At 49.1% G+C, this 24,000-nt stretch overlaps 2 protein-coding genes and 1 long non-coding RNA gene across 3 annotated transcripts in view; 2 read left to right on the top strand and 1 right to left on the bottom strand.

The window, feature by feature from the left end:
* Positions 1 to 16,557, top strand: part of LOC142904270 (phospholipid-transporting ATPase ABCA1-like) — a 37,550-nt gene extending 20,993 nt beyond the window's left edge. The window contains exons 13-48 of the mRNA XM_076050245.1: positions 200 to 376; positions 477 to 699; positions 1,271 to 1,492; positions 1,970 to 2,174; positions 2,630 to 2,743; positions 2,838 to 3,012; positions 3,425 to 3,556; positions 3,644 to 3,783; positions 3,910 to 4,047; positions 4,423 to 4,652; positions 4,758 to 4,830; positions 5,001 to 5,203; positions 5,360 to 5,411; positions 5,506 to 5,619; positions 6,188 to 6,336; positions 6,726 to 6,850; positions 6,999 to 7,097; positions 7,328 to 7,517; positions 7,629 to 7,723; positions 8,227 to 8,259; positions 8,366 to 8,471; positions 8,573 to 8,647; positions 9,008 to 9,177; positions 9,305 to 9,482; positions 10,304 to 10,419; positions 10,519 to 10,663; positions 11,257 to 11,380; positions 11,482 to 11,611; positions 11,740 to 11,923; positions 12,102 to 12,208; positions 12,302 to 12,443; positions 12,790 to 12,924; positions 13,030 to 13,133; positions 13,585 to 13,677; positions 14,220 to 14,463; positions 15,325 to 16,557. Of these exons, the coding sequence (XP_075906360.1) occupies positions 200 to 376; positions 477 to 699; positions 1,271 to 1,492; positions 1,970 to 2,174; positions 2,630 to 2,743; positions 2,838 to 3,012; positions 3,425 to 3,556; positions 3,644 to 3,783; positions 3,910 to 4,047; positions 4,423 to 4,652; positions 4,758 to 4,830; positions 5,001 to 5,203; positions 5,360 to 5,411; positions 5,506 to 5,619; positions 6,188 to 6,336; positions 6,726 to 6,850; positions 6,999 to 7,097; positions 7,328 to 7,517; positions 7,629 to 7,723; positions 8,227 to 8,259; positions 8,366 to 8,471; positions 8,573 to 8,647; positions 9,008 to 9,177; positions 9,305 to 9,482; positions 10,304 to 10,419; positions 10,519 to 10,663; positions 11,257 to 11,380; positions 11,482 to 11,611; positions 11,740 to 11,923; positions 12,102 to 12,208; positions 12,302 to 12,443; positions 12,790 to 12,924; positions 13,030 to 13,133; positions 13,585 to 13,677; positions 14,220 to 14,463; positions 15,325 to 15,456 (5,074 nt within the window). The 3' untranslated portion in view covers positions 15,457 to 16,557. The remainder of the gene's footprint in view (positions 1 to 199; positions 377 to 476; positions 700 to 1,270; positions 1,493 to 1,969; positions 2,175 to 2,629; positions 2,744 to 2,837; positions 3,013 to 3,424; positions 3,557 to 3,643; positions 3,784 to 3,909; positions 4,048 to 4,422; positions 4,653 to 4,757; positions 4,831 to 5,000; positions 5,204 to 5,359; positions 5,412 to 5,505; positions 5,620 to 6,187; positions 6,337 to 6,725; positions 6,851 to 6,998; positions 7,098 to 7,327; positions 7,518 to 7,628; positions 7,724 to 8,226; positions 8,260 to 8,365; positions 8,472 to 8,572; positions 8,648 to 9,007; positions 9,178 to 9,304; positions 9,483 to 10,303; positions 10,420 to 10,518; positions 10,664 to 11,256; positions 11,381 to 11,481; positions 11,612 to 11,739; positions 11,924 to 12,101; positions 12,209 to 12,301; positions 12,444 to 12,789; positions 12,925 to 13,029; positions 13,134 to 13,584; positions 13,678 to 14,219; positions 14,464 to 15,324) is intronic.
* Positions 16,558 to 17,042: 485 nt separating this feature from the next.
* Positions 17,043 to 17,402, bottom strand: LOC142904272 (uncharacterized). Its single transcript, XR_012929371.1, has 3 exons — positions 17,287 to 17,402; positions 17,146 to 17,190; positions 17,043 to 17,088 (listed from the first exon to the last, which is right to left on the bottom strand). It is a non-coding gene; the product is annotated as an uncharacterized LOC142904272 (long non-coding RNA).
* Positions 17,403 to 20,815: 3,413 nt separating this feature from the next.
* Positions 20,816 to 23,581, top strand: spink4 (serine peptidase inhibitor, Kazal type 4). Its single transcript, XM_076050246.1, has 4 exons — positions 20,816 to 20,981; positions 21,790 to 21,821; positions 22,991 to 23,103; positions 23,413 to 23,581. Exons 1-4 carry the CDS (start codon positions 20,909 to 20,911, stop codon positions 23,456 to 23,458), a joined length of 264 nt encoding a protein of 87 aa, XP_075906361.1. The 5' UTR covers positions 20,816 to 20,908; the 3' UTR covers positions 23,459 to 23,581.
* Positions 23,582 to 24,000: the final 419 nt, after the last annotated feature.

Below are 24,000 nucleotides of genomic sequence, written 5' to 3'. Positions count from 1 at the left end.
TCAGAATTTTAAAAGAAAAGTACTCAACTCCTACTCATACTTATACTGTATATATATATATATATACATATATATATATATATATACATACTGTATACATATATGGGTCTTTGACTCTGTGGCCCTTTAACAGTTGTAGTATTGTATTGTTGTGGCCCTGCTGTGCTCTGCTGACCCGTGGTGGCCCCGCCCCCTGCAGGTACTGGGACCCGGGCCCCAGGGCCGACCCCTTCGAGGACCTGCGCTACATCTGGGGCGGCTTCTCCTACCTGCAGGACGTCATTGAGCAAGGCATCATCCGGGCCGTGACGGGCAGCAAGGAGAGGACGGGCGTCTACATCCAGCAGATGCCCTACCCCTGCTACGTGGACGACATGTGGGTGTGGGGGAGCCAGCCGTGGCTGAGGGAGGGTGGGGAGTTAGAGGGGGTGACCTTGACCTGGACCTTGACCTTGAGCTCTACTCCACGTGTGCAGCTTCCTGCGGGTGATGAGCCGCTCCATGCCGCTCTTCATGACGCTGGCCTGGATGTACTCGGTGGCCATCATCATCAAGGGCGTGGTCTACGAGAAGGAGGCGCGGCTCAAGGAGACCATGAGGATCATGGGCCTCAACAACGGCACCCTGTGGCTCAGCTGGTTCATCAGCAGCCTCATCCCGCTGCTCATCAGCGCCGCCCTGCTGGTCATGCTGCTTAAGGTGGGCTCATCTCACACTTCCTGGTTGATTACACTGGATTTGATTTGATTCGATTCGATTAAATTCAATTCACTTCAATTCGATTCAACAACTTTATTTATCCCACAACAAGGACATTGCTATGTTGCAGCACTACAGAAATTAAAAAAACATCCTACATGATGCACCGATACCAGTATGAGGTATTGGCACCGATACCAGTATGAGGTATCGGTACCGATATCAGGGGTCGAGTTCTCCAGTCATGCTCGTAAAATACAAAACTTGTTCTCGAAAAAAACATGCTGAGAAATATTGTTCAAATAACACAACTGTGGAAATCAGTAATTGTATCACGTGTGATGGCCTCTTTAAGTACTCAGTATCGGTATTGGTGAATGCTAAAATGCAAGTAATCAACGACTAACAATCTTTGAAATACACTTTACATACCAAAAAAAATGAACTTGTAAATATATACACTGTACAATACCTGGATGTATATAATAAGAATTGAAGGACAACGACTCCCGACTCCCGACTCCCGACTCGTTTGGTCTCACTCCCTCCTCTCTGTTGTGTTGTGGGTCAGATGGGCAACCTGCTGCCCTACAGCGACCCCGGCGTGGTCTTCCTCTTCCTGGGCTCCTTCGGCGTGGTGACCATCATGCAGTGCTTCCTCATCAGCACGCTCTTCTCCCGCGCCAACCTGGCAGCCGCCTGCGGGGGCATCATCTACTTCACGCTCTACCTGCCCTACGTGCTGTGTGTGGCCTGGCAGGACTACGTGGGCTTCGGAGCCAAAGTGGTGGTGGTGAGTGACACACCAGTTATATTATTTACATATATATTCTTGACAGTTATATACGTTGAAAAATATAGAACAATTTTTTATTTTTTTTATTTTTTTTGCAATTTTGAAACAAATGCAAATTTTCTGGGGGCAATAAATACATCCTGGGAGACATTTAGCAAAGAGTTTGACCAACATGATTGCAGTGTTTCCAGAGTAATTTCAATAAGGAGCTAAACATCCTGGTGCTTCTGGATGGTTCTGCGTGGTTCTGGGTGGTTCTAAGAGCTAAACCCCCTGGTGGTTCTAGATGGTTCCGGGTGGTTCTAGGAGGTTCTAGATGGTTCTGGATGGTTCTGGGTGGTTCTAAGAGCTAAACACCCTGGTGCTTCTGGGTGGTTCTAGGTGGTTCTGGGTGGTTCTAAGAGCTAAACCCCCTGGTGGGGCTTCAAAGACACTGACTTGGTTGCAACTTTGCTTTTCCTCTGTCTCTTGCAGAGCCTGCTGTCCCCGGTGGCCTTTGGCTTCGGCTGCGAGTACTTTGCGCTGTTTGAGGAGCAGGGCGTGGGCATCCAGTGGTCCAACCTGCTGGCCAGCCCCCTGGAGGAGGACAGCTACAACCTCACCACCTCCATCTGCCTCATGCTGCTGGACGCCGTCCTCTACGGGGTCATGACCTGGTACATCGAGGCCGTCTTCCCCGGTGAGCCACGGCACCTGGTGGGATTCAGTCCACCGCTTCAGTTTGATTCAGTTTGAATTGATTCAATTTGATTCGACTCGATTGGATTTGATTTGATTCAGTTCATTTCAATTTGATTTGATTTATATATTTATTATACATATATATATATATATATATGTGTGTGTGTGTGTACATATATGTATGTATGGATATAGAATAAATTATAATATCGAGTGCAAGATCTTTGATATAGTGAGGGAATGGTTTTCAAGGTATATTGCAAGCGAGGTAGATATCTTCAGACAGTTTTTCGTCAGCCAGCTGTAAACACCAGGCTAAATGCGTGGCGTTACCTGGACATCCAAAGAGTTCCTTTGCAAGATGAACGGATGAATGAATCACCAGTGGAGTCCAAAGAGTTCAGTTTCTTGGGCGAGATCTTACTAAAAGAAACTCCTCCTCCGGTGTCGCAGGTCAGTACGGGATCCCCAGGCCCTGGTACTTCCCCTTCACCAGGACCTACTGGTGCGGAGAGAAGGAGAACCTGAGTCTCTCGTCCTCCCTCTCCAAGAAGGGCAACGCTGAAGGTTCGCACACGACTCCCGTCATTGCCATCTTCTTTGGAGCTCGTGCTGGTTGTTGTTGTTCTGATGAAGGGAACTCTGTTGTGCAACAAACCAGCGGTCTGCATCGAGGAGGAGCCTTCTCACATCGAGCCCGGCGTCTACATCCAGAACCTGGTCAAGGTCTACAGCCACGGCAACAAGCTGGCTGTGGACGGACTGTCCCTCAAGTTCTACAGCGGCCAGATCACCTCCTTCCTGGGACACAACGGGGCCGGCAAGACCACCACCATGTAAGAACCGCGGGACAACCCGGCCCATCGGGTCCAGGTCCAAGAACAGGAGCAGGAACAGGGCAAGGTCCAGGACCAGGTCCTCGTTCAGGTCCAGGTCCAGGACCATGAGTAGGTCCAGGTCCAAGGACAGGATTGGGTTCAGGTTCAGGTCCGGGTCCAGGTCCAGGTCAAGGTTCAGATCTAGGTCCAAGTCCAAGTCCAGGAACATGACCAGGACCTGAACCAGACTTGAACCAGCACCAGATCCAGGACCATGGCCAGGTCAAGGACCAAGTTTAGGTCCAGCACTAAGACCAGGATCAGGTCTAGAGGTCCAAGTCCAGGACCACCAGGACCATCAGGTCCAGGTCTTTCAGTGAGCTCTCCTCTCCTAAAAACCGTCTCCGTCTTTGTCCTCCTCCTCTGATAGGTCCATCCTGACGGGCCTGTTCCCGCCCACCTCGGGGACGGCCTACATCCTGGGGAAGGACATCCGCACCGAGCTCAGCGCCATCCGCCAGAACCTGGGCGTCTGCCCGCAGCACAACGTGCTCTTCAGCATGTAGGTGGACTCTTCCTCACTCCTCCTCCTGTTTTGCACGGTCCATTCAACTTCTGGCTAACTCTGGAGTCACGTCTCCCCCTGCAGGCTGACGGTGGAAGAGCACATCTGGTTCTATGGCCGTCTGAAAGGTCTCCCCGAGGAGCGGGTGAAGGCCGAGATGGAGCAGATCGTCAACGACGTGGGCCTTCCGCACAAGCGAACGTCTCGCACCAGCACGCTCTCTGGTCAGCAGCGCTGCCGGGATTCCAGGTTCTCAGGTCCCGAGATGATTCAGAGTCACCGTCCCTGACCACTGCTGGCTTCTGCTCTCTCCCCCCCCCCCACCCCCACCCCCCCCGGTGGCTGTGCAGGAGGGATGCAGCGGAAGCTGTCGGTGGCCTTGGCCTTCGTGGGCGGCTCCAAGGTGGTGATCCTGGACGAGCCCACCGCTGGTGTGGACCCCTACGCCCGCCGGGGCATCTGGGACCTGCTGCTCAAGTACCGGCAGGGTGAGTCAGCGCCAACGGACCGACGGATAATCGAACAAAACGAGCGAGTGAACAAAGAAACGATCGAACGAATGAACACAAAGGCGCGAGCAAACGGACGATGGTTTGACCGATCGAACAAACAGACGAACAAACGAATGAGCGAACTTTTTTCTTCATTCTATTCTATTCTAACCTATTCTATTCTATATCTGTTCGATCGCACAAATGAACAAACAATCGAATGGTCGAGCAATTGAACACATGAGCGAAACGAATAAACGATAGAATCGATCAAGCGAACGATCGATCGAAACGATCAGCTGCAGGAACAGACAGGTTGTCTGAATGGTTGGGTCAGTGTCAGCTGACGGCGGCTCACCCCCCCCCCACCAGGCCGCACCATCCTGCTGTCCACCCACCACATGGACGAGGCCGACATCCTGGGCGACCGCATCGCCATCATCTCCCACGGGAAGCTGTGCTGCGTGGGCTCCTCCCTCTTCCTCAAGACCCAGCTGGGGACCGGCTACTACCTGACCCTGGTCAAGAGGGACTCGGACCTGCTGCTGCAGTCCTGCAGGAACTCAGCCAGCACCGTGTCCTACAGCAAGAAGGCCGAGAAGGTCAGAGGACACCAGGGAGAGTGTGTGTGTGTGTGTGTGTGTGTGTGTGTGTGTGTGTGTGTGTGTGTGTGTGCTAACTGATGATTTGTGACCTCGTCCCTGCAGGAGGACAGTGTGTCTGAGAGCAGCTCTGACGCCGGCCTGGGCAGCGAACCAGAGAGTGAAACCACCACCATTGGTAGGAAACTTTGTTCAACCTTTTCCTCCTTCTCCTCCTCCTTTTTCTTCTTCTAGTTCTTCTTCTCCTCCTCCTTCTTCTAGCTCTTCATCTTCTCCTCCTTCTTCTCCTCCACCTTCTTCTCCCTGTTCTTCTTCTACTGACCCTCTGCTCTCCCCCCACCCCTGCAGACGTGTCTCTGATCTCCAGCGTGATCTTCGGCCACGTGGCCGAGGCCCGGCTGGTGGAGGACCTGGGCCACGAGCTCACCTACGTGCTGCCCTACCAGTCGGCCAAGGACGGAGCCTTCGTGGAGCTCTTCCACGAGCTGGACGACCGCCTCTCCGACCTGGGTATCTCAAGCTACGGCATCTCAGACACCACCCTGGAGGAGGTGAGCAGCAGCAGCAGCAGCAGCAGCAGCAGCAGCTGGAAGACTTCCTCCTAAATAAATAATTTGTTTCTATAACAATAATAATAATAATAATAATAATAAAAGCAGTGATCTTAAGAATCCCTCCTGACTGGACCTGGTTGGTCTCCTCTGCAGATCTTCCTGAAGGTTGCTGAGGAGAGCGGCGTGGACTCTGTGGAGCTCTCAGGTAAGACCTCAGCTCACTAGCTGCCTCCCGGTCGGACAGCAGGTGGCGCTCACGCTGACTCACCCACCCTACCTGTGTGCCTGCGCCCTTGCAGATGGTGTGGTGCCCACCAGGACGCGGCGCCACCACGCCTTCGGAGACCACCAGAGCTGCCTGAAGCCCTTCACCGAGGACGACTTCGACTTCAACGACTCCGAGGGAGATCCAGGTAACGACTCGCGCCTTTGCACAAGCAGCCGTGGGCCCCTTTGTGATGTCACCGAGGGGGCCACTGACGCATCTCCACGGACAGTGTCCGCACTCCCCCCTTCATTGAGGATCAGAAACTTCTTCGTCTCGGATTAGAGTTTCTTCTTCTAGTGTTTCTATATCTTCTCTGGTGGATTTAATGGAGCAGGAAAACTAGAAGCTCATTGGGTAAATCCAGCATTTAGTCCCGCCCCAGGACTCTCAGCTCTTCTGGGAGTGGATGGAGGAGGGCGTGAACCTGGACTGCACGGAGGTGGAGCAGTTTGGAGCAAAGCTGCTCATTTAGCTTCGACATTTCCGTCAGTAACGCTGGAAATGCACACAATAACACACACTACACACAATGACACACAACAGACCCACAAGTGAATACAAGTCAATGAACCAATGGAACGTTGAGGCTGAAACTGAGCGTCTTCCCTTCTGTGAAACACCAGCAGACCCTGATTCAGACCCTCCTGTTTTCTAGTTGTTGTTTTTGTTGCGCCCTCTGACCTCTGACCTCTGACCCCCCCCCCTCGCTGCAGAGTCCCGGGAGACGGACTGGCTGAGTGGGACGGATGGGAAGGGCTCCTACCAAGTGAAGGGCTGGAGCCTGAAGAGGCAGCAGTTCGTGGCTCTGCTCTGGAAGCGCTTCCTGTACGCCCGCCGCTCCAGGAAGGGCTTCTTCGCACAGGTCAGGCCCCGCCCCCTCACTTCCTGTTCAGCTAACCTAACCTGTTCTATTCTATTCTATTATCTTCTGTTATGTTCTATTCTATTTGATTCTATTATGTTCTATTGTACTCAAACGTAACATAACGTAACATAACATAAAGCAACACAGCGTAACTTAACGTAACTTAACTTAACTTAGCTTAACTTAACTTAATTTAACACAACTTAATTTAATTTAACCTAACCTAACTTAACGTTACTCAACACAACACAGTTTAACCTAACTTAACATAACTTGACATAAAGCAACACAGCGTAACTTGACGTAACTTGACGTAACTTGACGTAACTTGACGTAACTTAACGTAACTTAACGTAAGTCTATTCTATCTAAATCTATTTCCCCAGATTGTGCTGCCAGCAGTGTTTGTGTGCATCGCTCTGGTCTTCAGTCTCATCGTGCCTCCGTTTGGAAAACACCCCAGTCTGCCATTGGACCCCCGCATGTACGGCGAGCAGTTCACCTTCATCAGGTGAGGTGGCGCTGTTGCCTCTAGCACACTCTGGAGTCACGAGCAGGAAATGATGCCGATTGATGATTTTGGTGCAAAACGATCAATAAAGTTTGTGTGTGTTTTTTGTTTTTTTTTTGCGTCTGTGTGATGCGTGTGGTTTTTGCAGCAACGACCTTCCCGAAGACCTTCACATAAACAAGCTGCTGGGGGCGCTGACGAGCAGACCCGGGTTCGGGACTCACTGCATGGAGGGAGAGATCAGCGGGTGAGTGTCCAGTCCAGGAGGTCCAACGCAAACACTCAGTAGGGTCAGAGCATTCTGGGATTTGTAGTCTTAGCGCTACATGGATACGTTGGATAAAACCAGTGGACCAAATATAATGACACTGCGGGGCCATATTGGGTCCACGGGCCAGAGTTTGCCCACAGCTGGTCTAGATGGACTGGTGGACTGGTGGTGGTTTTGATGGTGTTGATGATGTCACCCCGCTCCAGGGACCCCCCCTGCAGGCCGGTGGAAGGCGACTGGTGGGCGCCCTCGGTGCCCCCTAGTGTGCAGCAGCTGCTCCAGCAGGGCAACTGGACCCTGGAGAACCCCTCCCCCCAGTGTGAGTGCAGCTGTGAGGGACGCAAGAGGATGCTGCCAGAGTGCCCAGCAGGAGCTGGAGGACTGCCCCCCCCACAGGTGGCGCTGCTGCTCTTCATCCTCTTCTTCATCCTCCTCCTCCTGCTCCTCTTCATCTTCCTCCTCTACCTCTCCTCCTCCACTCACCCTGCTGTGTGTCTTCGTGTCCAGATGAAGATCAGTGATGAAGGAACCCTGCAGAACCTAACAGGGAGGAACATCTCCGACTACCTGGTGAAGACCTACGCCAAGATCATCGGCAAGAGGTGAAGCTCACTGTCTGCAGGATGCTTTTGTATTTGTTTGCATCATGGATCAGTTATGCTGGTATCAGTAGCGATACCCAACACTGGTATCGTGTTGGTATTGGTATCGGTATTGGTCTCAAGATCAGTATTGGTATTAATACCTGAGACTGATATTGGTGCTGGTACCTGGTACTGGTATCGACATTGGTGTTAGTTCCGATACGATATCCAATACCATAACAGTATCAGGTATCAGTAAAAATACCCAACACTGGTATCATGTTGGTGTTGGTATCGGTATATGGTCTCGATATCAGTACTGGTATCAATACCTGATGCTGATATTGGCGCTGATACCTGATACTGGTATGGTATTGTTCCGATACGATATCCAATACCATACCAGTATCAGGTATCAGTACCGATACCAGTAGTATCATCTGCACACGATGGAAACTGGGACGCTGAAGTCAAGAATTTCTCTGACGCACATTTTTCTTTTCTTTCTTTCTCTCTTGCAGTCTGAAGAACAAGATCTGGGTCAACGAGTTCCGGTAGGTGGGGTCCCGGAGTGGGCCGATGTTCAGGCTGACTCACTGGCAGTGATATTAACGGCCCCCCCCCCCCCCCCCCCCCCCGCTGTCTCCCTCCCCCGCCCAGGTACGGAGGCTTCTCGCTGGGCGCCCGGAGCTCCCAGATCCCTGCGCACACCGACGACATCGACCTGGCCATCGCCCAGCTCAGGAGGCGCTTCCGCCTGGACCGGGTCAGACACTCGCTCCTGCTCGCACGCTCGGCAGCAGCAGCAGCAGCAGCAGCATCACATGACACCTCTGTCTCCTCTCTCGCCCCCTGTCTGCCCTCCAGGGAACTGCAGCCGATCGCTTCTTCAACAGTCTGTCCGGTTTCATTCAAGGCCTGGACACCAAGAACAACGTCAAGGTACACACACACACACACACACACACACACACACACACACACACGGGTTACACAACAGCTTTTCTCGCCCACTTCTGCTGTTTCCTGATTGCATAACCATTGCATTGCATTTATTCTTCTGACTGTTTTTTGAAATTGAACATAGCCGTGTTGATGGCAGCGCCCCCTACAGCTGGAGAAGCAGAAGTGACATTGTTTAGGCTTTTATTTCTTGACTTCAACACAGCAAACATACTTCAACATAGTCAATAAAAACTCTTATATTTGAATAGTATGTGTGTATATATGTAGTCAAGGCACCTCCCTGGTTGGCTAAAGACTAACCCCTCCCCCTCCCCACCTCCTCCACCTCCTCCTCAGATCTGGTTCAACAACAAGGGCTGGCACAGCATCGGCTCCTTCCTCAACGTGATGAACAACGGCATCTTGCGGGCCAGCCTGCAGCCGGGCCAGGACCCGGCCCAGTTCGGCATCACGGCCCACAACCACCCGCTCAACCTCACCAAGGAGCAGCTGTCCCAGGTGGCGCTGTGAGTGCCACCTCCTCCTCCTCCTCCTCCTCCTCCTCCTCCTCTCCCAGAAACGCACATTCCCGCGGCTTCCTTGTCCCGTCCGAGTCCGACCCCTGACCTCTGACCCCCTGACCCCCTGACCCAGGATGACGACCTCGGTGGACGTGCTGGTGTCCATCTGCGTGATCTTCGCCATGTCCTTCGTGCCGGCCAGCTTCGTGGTCTTCCTCATCCAGGAGCGGGTCAACAAGGCCAAGCACATGCAGTTCATCAGCGGCGTGCAGCCCCTCCTCTACTGGCTGGCCAACTTCATCTGGGACATGGTGAGACTCCACTGCCATCTCTGCTCCGCATCCAGAGAGCCCCTTCCAAGGTCCCCACTGCGTCCATGTTCGGAGATTACGAGGAAGAAACGGCGACATCTAGTGGTTTTATTTCAGATTGCAGCGCTCCTTTCGCTCACCCGGCCCTCCCTCCCTCCCTGCCTGCCTTCTTCTTCTTCGTTGTTTTTTTTTGAGGACACCGGCATGCAGCCTAAACACCAAAGGCTCTGCTGTCAGGCAGCTGGATTGTCCACACCAGGCTTCCGTAGAACTATGGCCACTATGACAGCGCGGTGTAAATAAGAACCATTCTGATGTTGCACACGTTTATTTACGTATTTGTGAGCAGTGTATATTAGATTTGATTTGTATTAGCAGTAACTGACTAACTAACTACTAACTAACGCTAGTATTCAGTATATATATACATATATATATATATATATATATATATACATATATATAAAATCATAAATCAAGCCAAATATTTACACACTGGACCTTTAAAAGGAAGCATATTTCTGTCATAATAAATAAATAATAAAAACGAACTTGTGGATCCGTCGAGAGCTCCCACCTCCAGCTGAGACCAGAAGCTGTTTTCATGTGATGTTCCACAGCTGGAGGAGGAGCTTCGTAAGATCAGTGACTGGGGGTCTTTTCCGTAGTTCACAGTCGTTGAACTACCAGCTTAGAAACCGTTGTTGGGGTTCTCCCTCAAGTAAAGTCCACCAAGCCAAGAATCTCCTCCAGACCGAGCCCTGAAATGAAGAGAGAATTTTGACCTCTGACCTCTGACCCCTGACCCTGTCCTCCTCCAGTGTAACTACATCGTCCCTGCCACGCTGGTCATCATCATCTTCGTGTGTTTCCAACAAGACGCCTACGTCTCCTCCACCAACCTGCCGGTGCTGGCGCTGCTGCTGCTGCTCTACGGGTGAGGAGCCCCGCCTCCCGCACCCCCCCTCAACCCCCCCCCCCCCCCCCGCCCCCCCCCTGCCCCCTCACTGAAACCCCCCTGTGTTCCTCCCTGCAGGTGGTCCATCACCCCCCTCATGTACCCGGCCTCCTTCTTCTTCAAGATCCCCAGCACGGCCTACGTGGTTCTGACCAGCGTCAACATCCTGATCGGCATCAACGGCAGCGTCTCCACCTTCGTCCTGGAGCTCTTCGGTGGCAACGTGAGTGGAGCTGCCGGCGACCTAGCTTAGCTTAGCTTAGCTTAGCTTAGCATAGCTTAGCCCTCGACACCAGGATGCGTGACTGGAGTTAGCTTAGTTGCGCTGTTGAAATCAGGAAGTGGGACTGGCGTTAGCTTAGCTTAGCAGTTAAAGTCAGAAAGCAGGACTGGGGTTATCTCAGCTTAGCTTAGCTGTGGAAATCAGGAAGCAGGACTGGAGTTAGCTTAGCTTAGCAGTTAAAATCAGAGAGCAGAACTGGAGTTAGTTTAGCATAGGTGCCGAAATCAGGAAGCAGAACTGGAGTTAGCTTAGTTTAGCTGTTGAAATCATGAAGTAGAACTTGGAATTAGCTTAGCTTAGCTGTTGAAATCATTAAGTAGAACTTGGAATTAGCTTAGCTTAGTTGTTAAAATCAGGAAGCAGAACTGGACTTAGCTTAGCTTAGCAGTTAAATTCAGAAAGCAGGACTGGGGTTATCTCAGCTTAGCTTAGCTGTGGAAATCAGGAAGCAGAACTGGACTTAGCTTAGCTTAGCAGTTAAAGTCAGGACGCTGAACCGTCAGGATCTCAGCAGCTTGTTTGTCCGACCGCAGGAGATCGGCGGCATCAACGACATCCTGAAGAACGTCTTCCTGATCTTCCCTCACTTCTGCCTGGGCCGAGGCCTCATCGACATGGTGAAGAACCAGGCCATGGCCGACGCCCTGGAGAGACTCGGTAGCCGCTCCGCCTCCAGTCTGGCAGCTCCTCCGCGTGCGTCCTCTCTCTGCTTCCTCTCTCCGTCTCATCGCCCTGGTTCTGTTTGTGTTGTGCGTCAGGCGAGAACCGGTTCCGCTCCCCCCTGGCCTGGGACATGGTGGGCAAGAACCTGTTTGCCATGGCCATCGAGGGCCTCATCTTCTTCGTCATCACCGTCCTCATCCAGTACCGCTTCTGCTTCAAGGCCCGGTGGGTAGAACCAATCCTGAGAACCGTGGTGAGAACCCAGCGGAGGCGTGATGAGCCCAGCTGACGGCTGGAACTCTCTCTCTCTCTCTCTCTCTCTCTCTCTCTCTCTCTCTCTCCGTGTCCTGCAGTTCCTCCAGCAGCCACCTGAAGCCCATCGGCGAGGAGGACGAGGACGTGGCCCGGGAGCGCCAGAGGATCCTGGCAGGGGGCGGCCAGGCCGACATCCTGGAGCTGCGGCAGCTCACCAAGATCTACAAGCGCAAGCAGAAGCCAGCGGTGGACCGGCTGTGTGTGGGCATCCCCCCGGGAGAGGTGAGACCCCCCCGCAGGCGCTGCACTCGACTGGGTTTTTAGAACTTTTAGAACATATACTCTATATATACATATATATATATATATATATGTGTGTGTGTGTATATATATGTGTATATATATGTGTGTGTGTGTACTCTGTGTTCTAACCATCTAACCATGTCTTTCTCTCTGTCAGTGCTTCGGCCTGCTGGGGGTGAACGGTGCAGGGAAAACCAGCACCTTCAAGATGCTGACCGGAGACTCGGTGGTGACCAGTGGGGAGGCCTACCTGGCCGGCAAGAGGTCAGACGCCCCCCCCCCGACGCACCCAGACCCCCCGAGGGGCAGTTTGGACCGGACTCTGACCTCCTGCTCTTCTCTCTCTGTGCTCCTCAGCGTGACCTCGGAGATGGACGAGGTCCACCAGAACATGGGCTACTGCCCGCAGTTTGACGCCATCAACGACCTGCTGACGGGCCGCGAGCACCTGGAGTTCTACGCCATCCTGAGGGGCGTTCCCGAGAAGGAAGTCTGCGAGGTCAGTAGCGAGACCCCCGCGCTTCCAGACCCCCTTGGAGTGCCACCTGGGGGGGGGGACGTCTGTGAAACTGAAGGGACAGCAGCGTCCCAGTCCTAGTTGGACTGTTCCAGGTCAAACTAGCTACGCTAGGATAGATCGATAGATCGATGGGTACTTTATTGATCTCCAGGTGTTTCGCTCTTTATTGATCTCCAGGTAGAAAACACTGAGCGAATGTATGAAACACAGATATTTATTGAAATCATTTCTTCCAGTATTGACGGGGCCGGATTGAAAAGCTTTAGCTTTAGCCCCCCCCGCCCCCCATGCCTCCCTTAATCCCTGCCCTCCTCCCGTCCACCAGGTGGCAGAGTGGGGCATTCGCAAGCTGGGCCTGGTCAAGTACGTGGACAAGTCGGCGGGCAGCTACAGCGGCGGCAACATGAGGAAGCTGTCCACGGCCATCGCTCTGATCGGAGGGCCTCCCGTCGTCTTCCTGGTCAGTACCGCCCTCCTCCCGGGGGGGCAGCGCTGAGAACCTTCCTTCCCTGAGTGGCGGGTGCTGAGAGCGGCGGTGTGTGTGTGTTGGTGTTTGTCTGTGCAGGACGAGCCCACCACGGGGATGGACCCCAAAGCTCGGCGCGCCCTGTGGAACGCCATCCTCAGCATCATCAAGGAGGGCCGCTCGGTGGTGCTCACCTCGCACAGGTGAGACTGCTACCGCTGCCAGTGGCCCTGGGAGCCCACGGTCATATCAGCCAGCCAGCCAGCCAGCAAAACCAGAACAACATGAGAGAAACCTCTTCAATAAGCTGTAAATCCCGGCCTCTGCCACTGAAAGACAGTTCAATCAGCACCACTGGTGATGTCACAAGGGGCGCTGAGGCCTTTCACTGGTCAGTGAGCACACCCCCCCCAGTCAGGGGTGGTTGGCTTCACTTCCCCCTGACCCAGGCACCACCGCCCCCTAGTGGGCGACATTATTTCTCCGTTTTCGTCTTTTTTAAAATTCTTTCTTCTTCTTCTTTTAATTTTTTTTTACATTTTTATCTTTTTATTATTTTCTTTTCACTCGTTTTTTTTGTTGTTGAAAAATCGTGAATAAATGCGACATTTTGCCGAACACTTTGCTGACGTGTGCTTTTATTTTGTGCGTCAGCATGGAGGAGTGCGAGGCTCTGTGCACCAGGATGGCCATCATGGTCAACGGGAGGTTCCGCTGTCTGGGCAGCGTGCAGCACCTCAAGAACAGGTACACACATTCATATACTCTCTCATATAAAGTAAAGCCCCAGTATACACATATGTATATATGTACACATGTGTATATATATACACACACACACATATATATATATATATATATTATATATATATATATGTGTGTGTGAGTGTGTGTGTGTGTGTGTATATATACAGTATATATGTATATATATATATGTATATATATATATATATATATACATATATACATGTATGTATATATATCCATATATATATATGCATATATATATATATACACGTATATATATATGTGTATGTATGTATATATATATATATATATGTGTGTGTATATATATATTAATATATATATATATATACACATACATATATATATATACACATATATATATATATATATATATATGTATATATATATATATACATACACGTACACGTATATATGTAAACACAGATATACAGATACCTGCGTTTCCATACACGTGTGTGTATTTGTACACACCGCCCCAGCACAACGTGGTGGACTGACGGCTCTGTGTGTGTTCTGTGCAGGTTTGGCGACGGTTACACCATCATCCTGCGGGTGGCAGGACCCGACCCGGACCTGCAGCCCGTCATCAGCTTCATCGAGCAGCAGCTGCCCGGCAGCACGCTGAAGGAGCAGCACCGCAACATGCTGCAGTACCAGCTGCCCACCTCGCTCACCTCGCTGGCTCGCATCTTCTCCCTGCTGTCCGGCCACAAGGAGGCGCTGAGCATCGAGGACTACTCGGTCTCACAGACCACCCTGGACCAGGTCAGCTGCTGGTCAATGATATCGCCGTGGTCATCGGTGGGCGTTCCAGGAAGTAGTCCCCGGGCCTAGCTACGAGCGATCGTAATCGCTTGCGTTGACTCTCAAAGTCGATTTTTTTTTTTGATAATGAAATCATTTGAATTTATTGTTTTTGTTTTTCCTCATTGTTCAATTGTATCGCGATATTTTGGTGCTGTTTTTTTGGAAGTAGTCCTGGCCGGCTACGATTAATCGTGTGGCTAGTTTGTTAAGCTATGCTTAACTAGCTTTGACTTTCGATGTCAACTTGAAGTAGTTTTTTTTTTTTTTTTTTAATTGACAATCAAAGAACTTGAATGAGTTTTTTTTTCTTTCTCTTGAGTCAATTATATTGCGATATTTTGGTGGCGATCCAGGAAGTCGTCCAGGCCGATTACCATGGCTGTGGCTAGCTCGTGGAACTAAACTTCCCCCGCTTTGACTTTCTACCTTGACTTGAAGTCGTTGATTTATTTGAATTGATTATGAAAAAACATGAATTTAAATTTTAATTATTATTTTGTCAATTGTATTGTGATATTTTGGTGGTATTCTAGGAAGTCGTCCCGGCCAATTACAATCGCTCGCTGCACTAGCTTGTGAAGCTAAACTAAACTGCCTTTGACTTTCTACGTTGACTTGAAGTCTTTTATTTATTTATTTGAATAAATTGACATTGAAATGAGTTGAATTTGAAATTTTCAACGGCGATGAGCGGTTTGGCAGCAGACGGTGGAACTTCAAACCCTCCGTCCAGTTTAAACCCCAGCGTGCGAGCCGACAGCGAACGCACCGTCAGTCTGGATGCTGAACCTTCTTCTTCTCCTCCTCCTCCTCCTCCAGGTGTTTGTGAACTTTGCCAAGGACCAGAGTGACGAAGACCACCTGAAGGAGGTCAACCTGAGCAAGAGGGACGCCGTGGTGGTGGACGTCACGCAGCTGACGGACAGCAAGACCAGGGAGAGCTGCGTCTGATCCACCATCGGCTGGGTGGGGTTGGGTGGGCGGGGCCTGGACCTGGACCTGAAGCTCCGCCCACCCAACCAGCCAAGACCAGGGAGAGCTGCGTATGTATGAGGGGGCGGGACCTGGACCTGGACCGGAGACCCAGCCCTGACACTCCCCCCCCGCCCCCCTCTCCTAAACGCAGACACTGGGACCACTAACCAGCAGGGGGCGCTGTCCACAGCAGCAAAGACAAACTGACTCATCATTTTTTTTCTCTTATTTTATTTTTTAGTCTTTTTTAAAATCCAGTTTTCTCAGCGAGCCTGCAGTTCAGCGCACAGCCTCCAGGTGGGGGGGGGGGGGGGGGGCGGAGTCTGCAGGTCCTGGTGACTGACACTGAAAACTCAATGCAAATCAATGCAAGACATATACATATATATGGATGTATATGTATAAATATATATATATGATGATGGTGATGATGAGGAGGAATCTATTTAAGAGGAGGTGGATGAAGGCGGAGACGTGGAGGTTTGGAGACTGGAGCTCCTCCTTCACCAGAGGGGGCGGAGGAATGGGCGGAGAGACACTTGAACTGGACTGGACTGGCCAGCAGGGGGCGGTGGAGGACGGATGTTAAGTTTCTGAAGCTTGTTTCTGTTTGAAAAAAAAAAAAAAAAAAGTCAATCGACCAATCAGAGCCTCTGATGGTTCACTGCCACTTCCTGCTTCCATCGGTTGATTTTTCCCACCGCCAACGTTGTAATTGTTGCGATCACGATTGACACGAGCGTTTTCTTTTTTTCACTTTCATTTCCCAGTTTTCCTGCAACAGCTGCTCAGATTGAAGCACCTTGGAATGTTCCCGACGCTCCGAGCAGCCGAGCGGCTCGCAAAAACACTTCCCAATATCAGCAGTGACCAAACCGGACTGCTTTTTCTTCTTTTCTTCTTTTCTTTTTTTTCTTCTTTTTCTTCTGAAAGAAGAAAAAACCTCTCACCACCGATCAATCAATCCATCCATCCATCAGTCAGTCGACGTTTGTACAGGATGCAGCCGCTTGTTCATTTCTCTGGGTTTTTTTTTTTTTTTTTTTTTTTTTACAACTCATCCTGCCATTTTTTTTTTTTTTTTTTTTAAGAAAAAAAGAAAAAGAAAAGAAAAAACTTTTCCCTATTTCCAAAAAAAAAGAAGGCCAATGGGAGCAAACGCAGGATCAAGAAGGAGGGGTGTTTTATTGAACAGCTCCGAAGAGGTGATGATGATGAGTGGAGTCCCAGTTCTGTTGTACAGGAAAAAAAAAAAAACTTGAATGGTGACTGCAGATGGGAAAAAAAAGCGGCGGTGGCAACGGCTTTTTCTCCTACGGTGTTTGAAGGCACCACGTTGATGTCCGGTAGTTGTGACTTCAGTGTTGTTGTGACGTCACAGCGACGGAGAGAAGAAGTGATGCGTGTGTAATATTAGAATGATTAATGTTAATTGAAATGTTACCAGCGGAGTGAAGAAACGTGAAACTGTGCCAAACGGGGGCCTCAACACGGAGGAGTGAGCAGCAGCGAGTTCAGCAGGAGGCTGCAAACACCGGGCTAAGTGGGCTGGATTCTTTAAAAAAAGAAGTGGGGTTTCTGACCGTTGACATTCTGACGTTCCTCCACCTCCTGCTTCTCCTCCTCCTCCTCCTGCTTCTCCTCCTCCTCCTGCTCCTCCTCCACCTCCTGCTTCTCCTCCACCTCCTGCTTCTCCTCCTCCTCCTCCTCCTGCTCCTCCTCCATCTCCTGCTCCTCCTCCACCTCCTGCTTCTCCTCCACCTCCTGCTTCTCCTCCTCCTCCTGCTTCTCCTCCTCCTCCTCCACCAGCAGCCCAGAGCCAAAAGCACAGCTGGTTGTCAAACAGCCTTCAATCTGCCATTTCTTTCATCATAATTACAATAATAATAATAATAATTATATTATGACTATGGTTGTAATTCTTAGTATTATTTCCAGCACGGCCTTGCCAAATTTTTTCACACACACAGAAAAGGCTGAAAATTTAAAAATGCCGCTTTTAAGAGCCCTCAGTTTGTTTTTTGTTTTTTTGTTCTTTCATTTTATGTTATTGTATTTTATTTTTCCAGTTCAAGTTCAGTTTCTTCCCACTTCCTGAATCCGGGAAGCGTTCAAACTGGGACCACTTTGAATGAGAAAACGTGTTTTTGTTGCTTTATAATGCAAGAAAAGAAAAAAAGGAACCCCCTCCCAGGGTTCTGATTCGCTGTCGGTGCTCTCTGTTGCATCTGTTCTTTTCTCTTTTTAAAAGAAAAGAGAAAAAAGAAAAGAGAAAAAGTCCCAGGTTCCTAATTGGTGCTGAGGTGAGTCTCACCCTTTTCACTCTCACTCCCTCACTCTCAGCTTGAATGTGAGCACTTTATTCAAGACTTTTCACACGTTCCAGGTCATTTCAGCCGTCGTGGCGATGATGAGGATGACCACTAGGTGGCGCTGAGGCACCGCAGAAACAAAAGAAAAATAAAGCAAACAAACCAAGAAAAATGAAGAAAAAAAACAAACGCAGAAACGGAGGGAAAGTTGCAGGTGGTGAAGCTCGGACAGAAAAAAACCACTCGCTGGTTGATTTTCAACTATTATAACAACTACTACTACTATTGCTATTATTATTGTTTACATTTTTAAGTATTAAAACAGCTGTTTGGGTCTGTTACTCTGTGTATTGTTGTTCTTCTTTGCATTCATAAATAAAGATTCCTACGTTTTGAAAGAAAAAAAATGAAAAAAAAAAAACCCCTGTTTGTGAGTCTTTCTATTGTGGCTCTTTGTTGTTGTTGCTAATTTACCCAACAAAAGGTGTGTTTGTTGCACACTGCACTCCGCGTGTGTGTTCATGTGTGCTATAAAATTCTAGAGCCAACGTGTGTTCCCGCAGCGACATTCACCTGCTGCTGCACTCCCACACACACACACACACACACAGGCACACACGCACACATACACGTGACCTATGCGGGCGGGCGTGTGTGTGTGTGTGTGTGTTAATGTGTGCTAGGTATAAAATTCTAGAGCCAACGTGTGTTTCCGCAGCGATATTCACCAGCTGCTGCGCTCCCTCACACACACACACACACACACACGTGCGCCGCCCTATGAAAACACAGTGTTTTCTGCTGCTGCTGGTTATTCATCCAGCGACATCATGACGAGGAGATCAGCTGCTGCTGCTGCTGCTGCTGCTGTTCTGGGGCTCCTGCTCATCTGCATGGCTGCAGGTAGGAGAGACAGAGAGAGAGAGAGAGAGTAGAAAGAGAGCATTTATTATTGGATAATAACTGCTGAAACTGTCCATATACTTTTGGATATAAGTGCCTTTGTGAATAGTTGTGTATATATGTTTGTTTGTGTGTGTATGTACATGTACAGCCAGTTGTACACAGTGTTATTTGAGGTTGTTCCCGCTGCTTACTTACTTTCTTTCTTTCTTTCTTTCTTTGCTGTGCATTGTTTCCTGCTGTTTGCTCGATCTTTGGGTCACGTGGCCACTTTGAGAGTTTACTGCCGAGCATCCTTTGAGCAAGGGACCAATAAAGTTCTGGGATCTTTTAAACTTCATGTTTTTTGGAAGAGATTCCCAGTGAGCAAATTAGAAGCGCTAATGTGAAAAAAGACAGAGAGAGTGAGAGTGAGTGAGAGAGAGTGAGAGAGAGTGTGAGAGTGAGAGAGAGGGAGCGAGAGTGACAGAGTGAGAGAGAGAGTGAGAGTGAGTGCGATAGAGAGAGGGAGAGAGAGGGAGCGAGAGAGTGACAGAGAGAGTGAGAGAGAGTGAGAAAGAGAGAGTGAGAGAGAGAGAGTGAGAGAGAGAGTGAGAGAGAGAGATGCGAATCGCCAGCAGCTGTGTTTGGATTCGATCAAAAGGAGTTCACTGATTGGTGGATGAGTTTAATCTGATCTGATCCCATCGAATCAGATCTAATTTAATCTAATCTGATCTAATCTAATCTGATGTGAACTAATCTGATCTCCTGAAAATGTGCAGGTTGAACCTCCTTTATGTTAACAGGTTGTGTGATTTCTCCACAGGCGCTGAGAGGAAGCCCGGGGTCCTGAGAACGGTGAGCCCCTCCTTGGCTGTGTCTCAGTTCAGGGTCTGCATCCTTCGAAGGCTGCGTTCGAAGGCCAGTTAGGTGATAGCACTGCGTGAAGGCTCGACCCAATGCACTACAATTCTAAGGACGCTCCAAATACGCCCTCGGAATGCACCCTACTGTTAGCCCATTCCAAGGCTGCACCGCTACTATCCTTCACCTCCTTCTGTATCCCAGGATGCTTTGCGGGCTGCTGCAAAGCATCCTGGGATCCTGGGAAGTCGGCTGAAATTAGCGCCACCTACTGGCAAAGACACCACGTTCCAGTTCAAGTTCAGTTTCTTCCCACTTCCTGAATCCGGGAAGCGTTCAAACTGGGACCACTTTGAATGAGAAAACGTGTTTTTGTTGCTTTATAATGCAAGAAAAGAAAAAAAGGAACCCCCTCCCAGGGTTCTGATTCGCTGTCGGTGCTCTCTGTTGCATCTGTTCTTTTCTCTTTTTAAAAGAAAAGAGAAAAAAGAAAAGAGAAAAAGTCCCAGGTTCCTAATTGGTGCTGAGGTGAGTCTCACCCTTTTCACTCTCACTCCCTCACTCTCAGCTTGAATGTGAGCACTTTATTCAAGACTTTTCACACGTTCCAGGTCATTTCAGCCGTCGTGGCGATGATGAGGATGACCACTAGGTGGCGCTGAGGCACCGCAGAAACAAAAGAAAAATAAAGCAAACAAACCAAGAAAAATGAAGAAAAAAAACAAACGCAGAAACGGAGGGAAAGTTGCAGGTGGTGAAGCTCGGACAGAAAAAAACCACTCGCTGGTTGATTTTCAACTATTATAACAACTACTACTACTATTGCTATTATTATTGTTTACATTTTTAAGTATTAAAACAGCTGTTTGGGTCTGTTACTCTGTGTATTGTTGTTCTTCTTTGCATTCATAAATAAAGATTCCTACGTTTTGAAAGAAAAAAAATGAAAAAAAAAAAACCCCTGTTTGTGAGTCTTTCTATTGTGGCTCTTTGTTGTTGTTGCTAATTTACCCAACAAAAGGTGTGTTTGTTGCACACTGCACTCCGCGTGTGTGTTCATGTGTGCTATAAAATTCTAGAGCCAACGTGTGTTCCCGCAGCGACATTCACCTGCTGCTGCACTCCCACACACACACACACACACACAGGCACACACGCACACATACACGTGACCTATGCGGGCGGGCGTGTGTGTGTGTGTGTGTGTTAATGTGTGCTAGGTATAAAATTCTAGAGCCAACGTGTGTTTCCGCAGCGATATTCACCAGCTGCTGCGCTCCCTCACACACACACACACACACACACGTGCGCCGCCCTATGAAAACACAGTGTTTTCTGCTGCTGCTGGTTATTCATCCAGCGACATCATGACGAGGAGATCAGCTGCTGCTGCTGCTGCTGCTGCTGTTCTGGGGCTCCTGCTCATCTGCATGGCTGCAGGTAGGAGAGACAGAGAGAGAGAGAGAGAGTAGAAAGAGAGCATTTATTATTGGATAATAACTGCTGAAACTGTCCATATACTTTTGGATATAAGTGCCTTTGTGAATAGTTGTGTATATATGTTTGTTTGTGTGTGTATGTACATGTACAGCCAGTTGTACACAGTGTTATTTGAGGTTGTTCCCGCTGCTTACTTACTTTCTTTCTTTCTTTCTTTCTTTGCTGTGCATTGTTTCCTGCTGTTTGCTCGATCTTTGGGTCACGTGGCCACTTTGAGAGTTTACTGCCGAGCATCCTTTGAGCAAGGGACCAATAAAGTTCTGGGATCTTTTAAACTTCATGTTTTTTGGAAGAGATTCCCAGTGAGCAAATTAGAAGCGCTAATGTGAAAAAAGACAGAGAGAGTGAGAGTGAGTGAGAGAGAGTGAGAGAGAGTGTGAGAGTGAGAGAGAGGGAGCGAGAGTGACAGAGTGAGAGAGAGAGTGAGAGTGAGTGCGATAGAGAGAGGGAGAGAGAGGGAGCGAGAGAGTGACAGAGAGAGTGAGAGAGAGTGAGAAAGAGAGAGTGAGAGAGAGAGAGTGAGAGAGAGAGTGAGAGAGAGAGATGCGAATCGCCAGCAGCTGTGTTTGGATTCGATCAAAAGGAGTTCACTGATTGGTGGATGAGTTTAATCTGATCTGATCCCATCGAATCAGATCTAATTTAATCTAATCTGATCTAATCTAATCTGATGTGAACTAATCTGATCTCCTGAAAATGTGCAGGTTGAACCTCCTTTATGTTAACAGGTTGTGTGATTTCTCCACAGGCGCTGAGAGGAAGCCCGGGGTCCTGAGAACGGTGAGCCCCTCCTTGGCTGTGTCTCAGTTCAGGGTCTGCATCCTTCGAAGGCTGCGTTCGAAGGCCAGTTAGGTGATAGCACTGCGTGAAGGCTCGACCCAATGCACTACAATTCTAAGGACGCTCCAAATACGCCCTCGGAATGCACCCTACTGTTAGCCCATTCCAAGGCTGCACCGCTACTATCCTTCACCTCCTTCTGTATCCCAGGATGCTTTGCGGGCTGCTGCAAAGCATCCTGGGATCCTGGGAAGTCGGCTGAAATTAGCGCCACCTACTGGCAAAGACACCACGTATAGATTTAAGCATTGAAATTTCACATCAAATATTCAGTTTTAACCGTAGGGTTTTTACTTATTTGAACATCCGACGCTATATATGTTAAACCAAACTACTGCAAACTACCAAACTACTATCAGCTACTGTAAACTACCAGACTACTGTCAACTACCAAAGTACTGTAAAACTACCAGACTTCTGTCAACTGCCAAACTACTCTAAACTACCAAACCACTGTCAACTGCCAAAGTACTGTAAACTACCAAACCACTGTCAACTACCAAAGTACTGTAAACTACCAGACTACTGTCAACTACCAAAGTACTGTAAAACTACCAGACTTCTGTCAACTGCCAAACTACTCTAAACTACCAAACCACTGTCAACTGCCAAAGTACTGTAAACTACCAAACCACTGTCAACTACCAAAGTACTGTAAAACTACCAGACTTCTGTCAACTGCCAAACTACTGTAAAACTACCAAACCACTGTCAACTGCCAAAGTACTGTAAACTACCAAACCACTGTCAACTACCAAAGTACTGTAAAACTACCAGACTTCTGTCAACTGCCAAAGTACTGTAAACTACCAAACCACTGTCAACTACCAAAGTACTGTAAAACTACCAGACTTCTGTCAACTGCCAAACTACTGTAAAACTACCAAACCACTGTCAACTACCAAAGAACTGTAAAAACTACCAGACTTCTGTCAACTGCCAAACTACTGTCAACTACCAGACTACTGTAAACTACCAATCTACTCTAAACACCTGGCCTCCGCCTCACTCAGTCTACTGGCTAAATGTCTGTTTCTAATTTGTTCTCATTTCTATTTCTATTTCCAATTGCATTCTATTCTATTCTATCCTACCCCCCCCCCCCCCAGCCCTCCTGTCCCTCCGTGCAGCCAATCAGAGCCTGTCCTCTCCACTTGGCTCCAGTGTGCGGCAGCGACGGCAACACCTACGCCAACGAGTGCGCACTGTGTGTGCACAGACAGTGAGTGCGCGCACAGGCACACACACACACACACGCACACGCAGCTGCTGTGTTCACACCCCCCTCGGTCAAAGCTCATGGGTCTAGCTGGCAGCTCAGGGTCTCACCGTCGCCCCCTGCTGACCGATGAGTTTAAATGCAGCGGCGTACCGTCAAGTCGCTGGCAGTACTGGCCTGTGATTGGCTGAGAGCAGCAGCGGACTGAAGTGACCCAGGGGCCTGGGTTTGATCTGATGATGATGGGTGTGTGAAGTGTATGAGAATACTTTTCCACACTTTGTCAAATGAGTGAACTTCCTCCGCCTGCAGGGAGACTAGGATGGACATCCTGATCGCCAACGACGGGGACTGCTGAATGATGATGGGGAAGATGAAGATGATGATGATGATGATGATGATGATGTCACTGCTTTGGCGGCCCTGAACATCTGCATTTATTACAAAAAGAAATAAATTTTAATCAGCATTCACAAAAAAAGTTTTCATCTCCTTGCAATCTTTTTTCTTCACGGTTGGAGTAAAAAGCAATCCGTGTCTCATTTGTCTCTGATTGGGGCAAGACAATATTCTGCTGGTTGAACTGAACTGGTGAACTGAACTGGTGAACTTGTGACCAGGTGCAATCAGTTCCAGCTCAGTTTGGCAGCAACAATTGGCAATATTATATACACGCATATTAGTTTTTTTTTAAAACTATATTATCGATATTAGGTTTTATGCTTCTTGTAGCACGTCGAGATTTCTTCATGTAAAGTGCAAGATAAATAAAATTCATCATTATTTATCTATTTATTTATTTATTTATATTATAAACAATCTGAGACCCCCTTAATGTTGCTTTGAGGCTCACACACTGGCTGGAAAAAACGGTGGAATAATGATTCCATCCACTAGGTA

Source organism: Nelusetta ayraudi, unplaced genomic scaffold (genome assembly GCF_046127955.1).
Source record: "Nelusetta ayraudi isolate G7.1 ecotype Tasmania unplaced genomic scaffold, CSIRO-AGI_Nayr_v1 ptg000126l, whole genome shotgun sequence".
In the NCBI taxonomy this organism is placed as follows: domain Eukaryota; kingdom Metazoa; phylum Chordata; class Actinopteri; order Tetraodontiformes; family Monacanthidae; genus Nelusetta; species Nelusetta ayraudi.
Note: the sequence above shows the minus strand (reverse complement) of the source record. Positions and strands in the feature narration are given on the sequence as shown.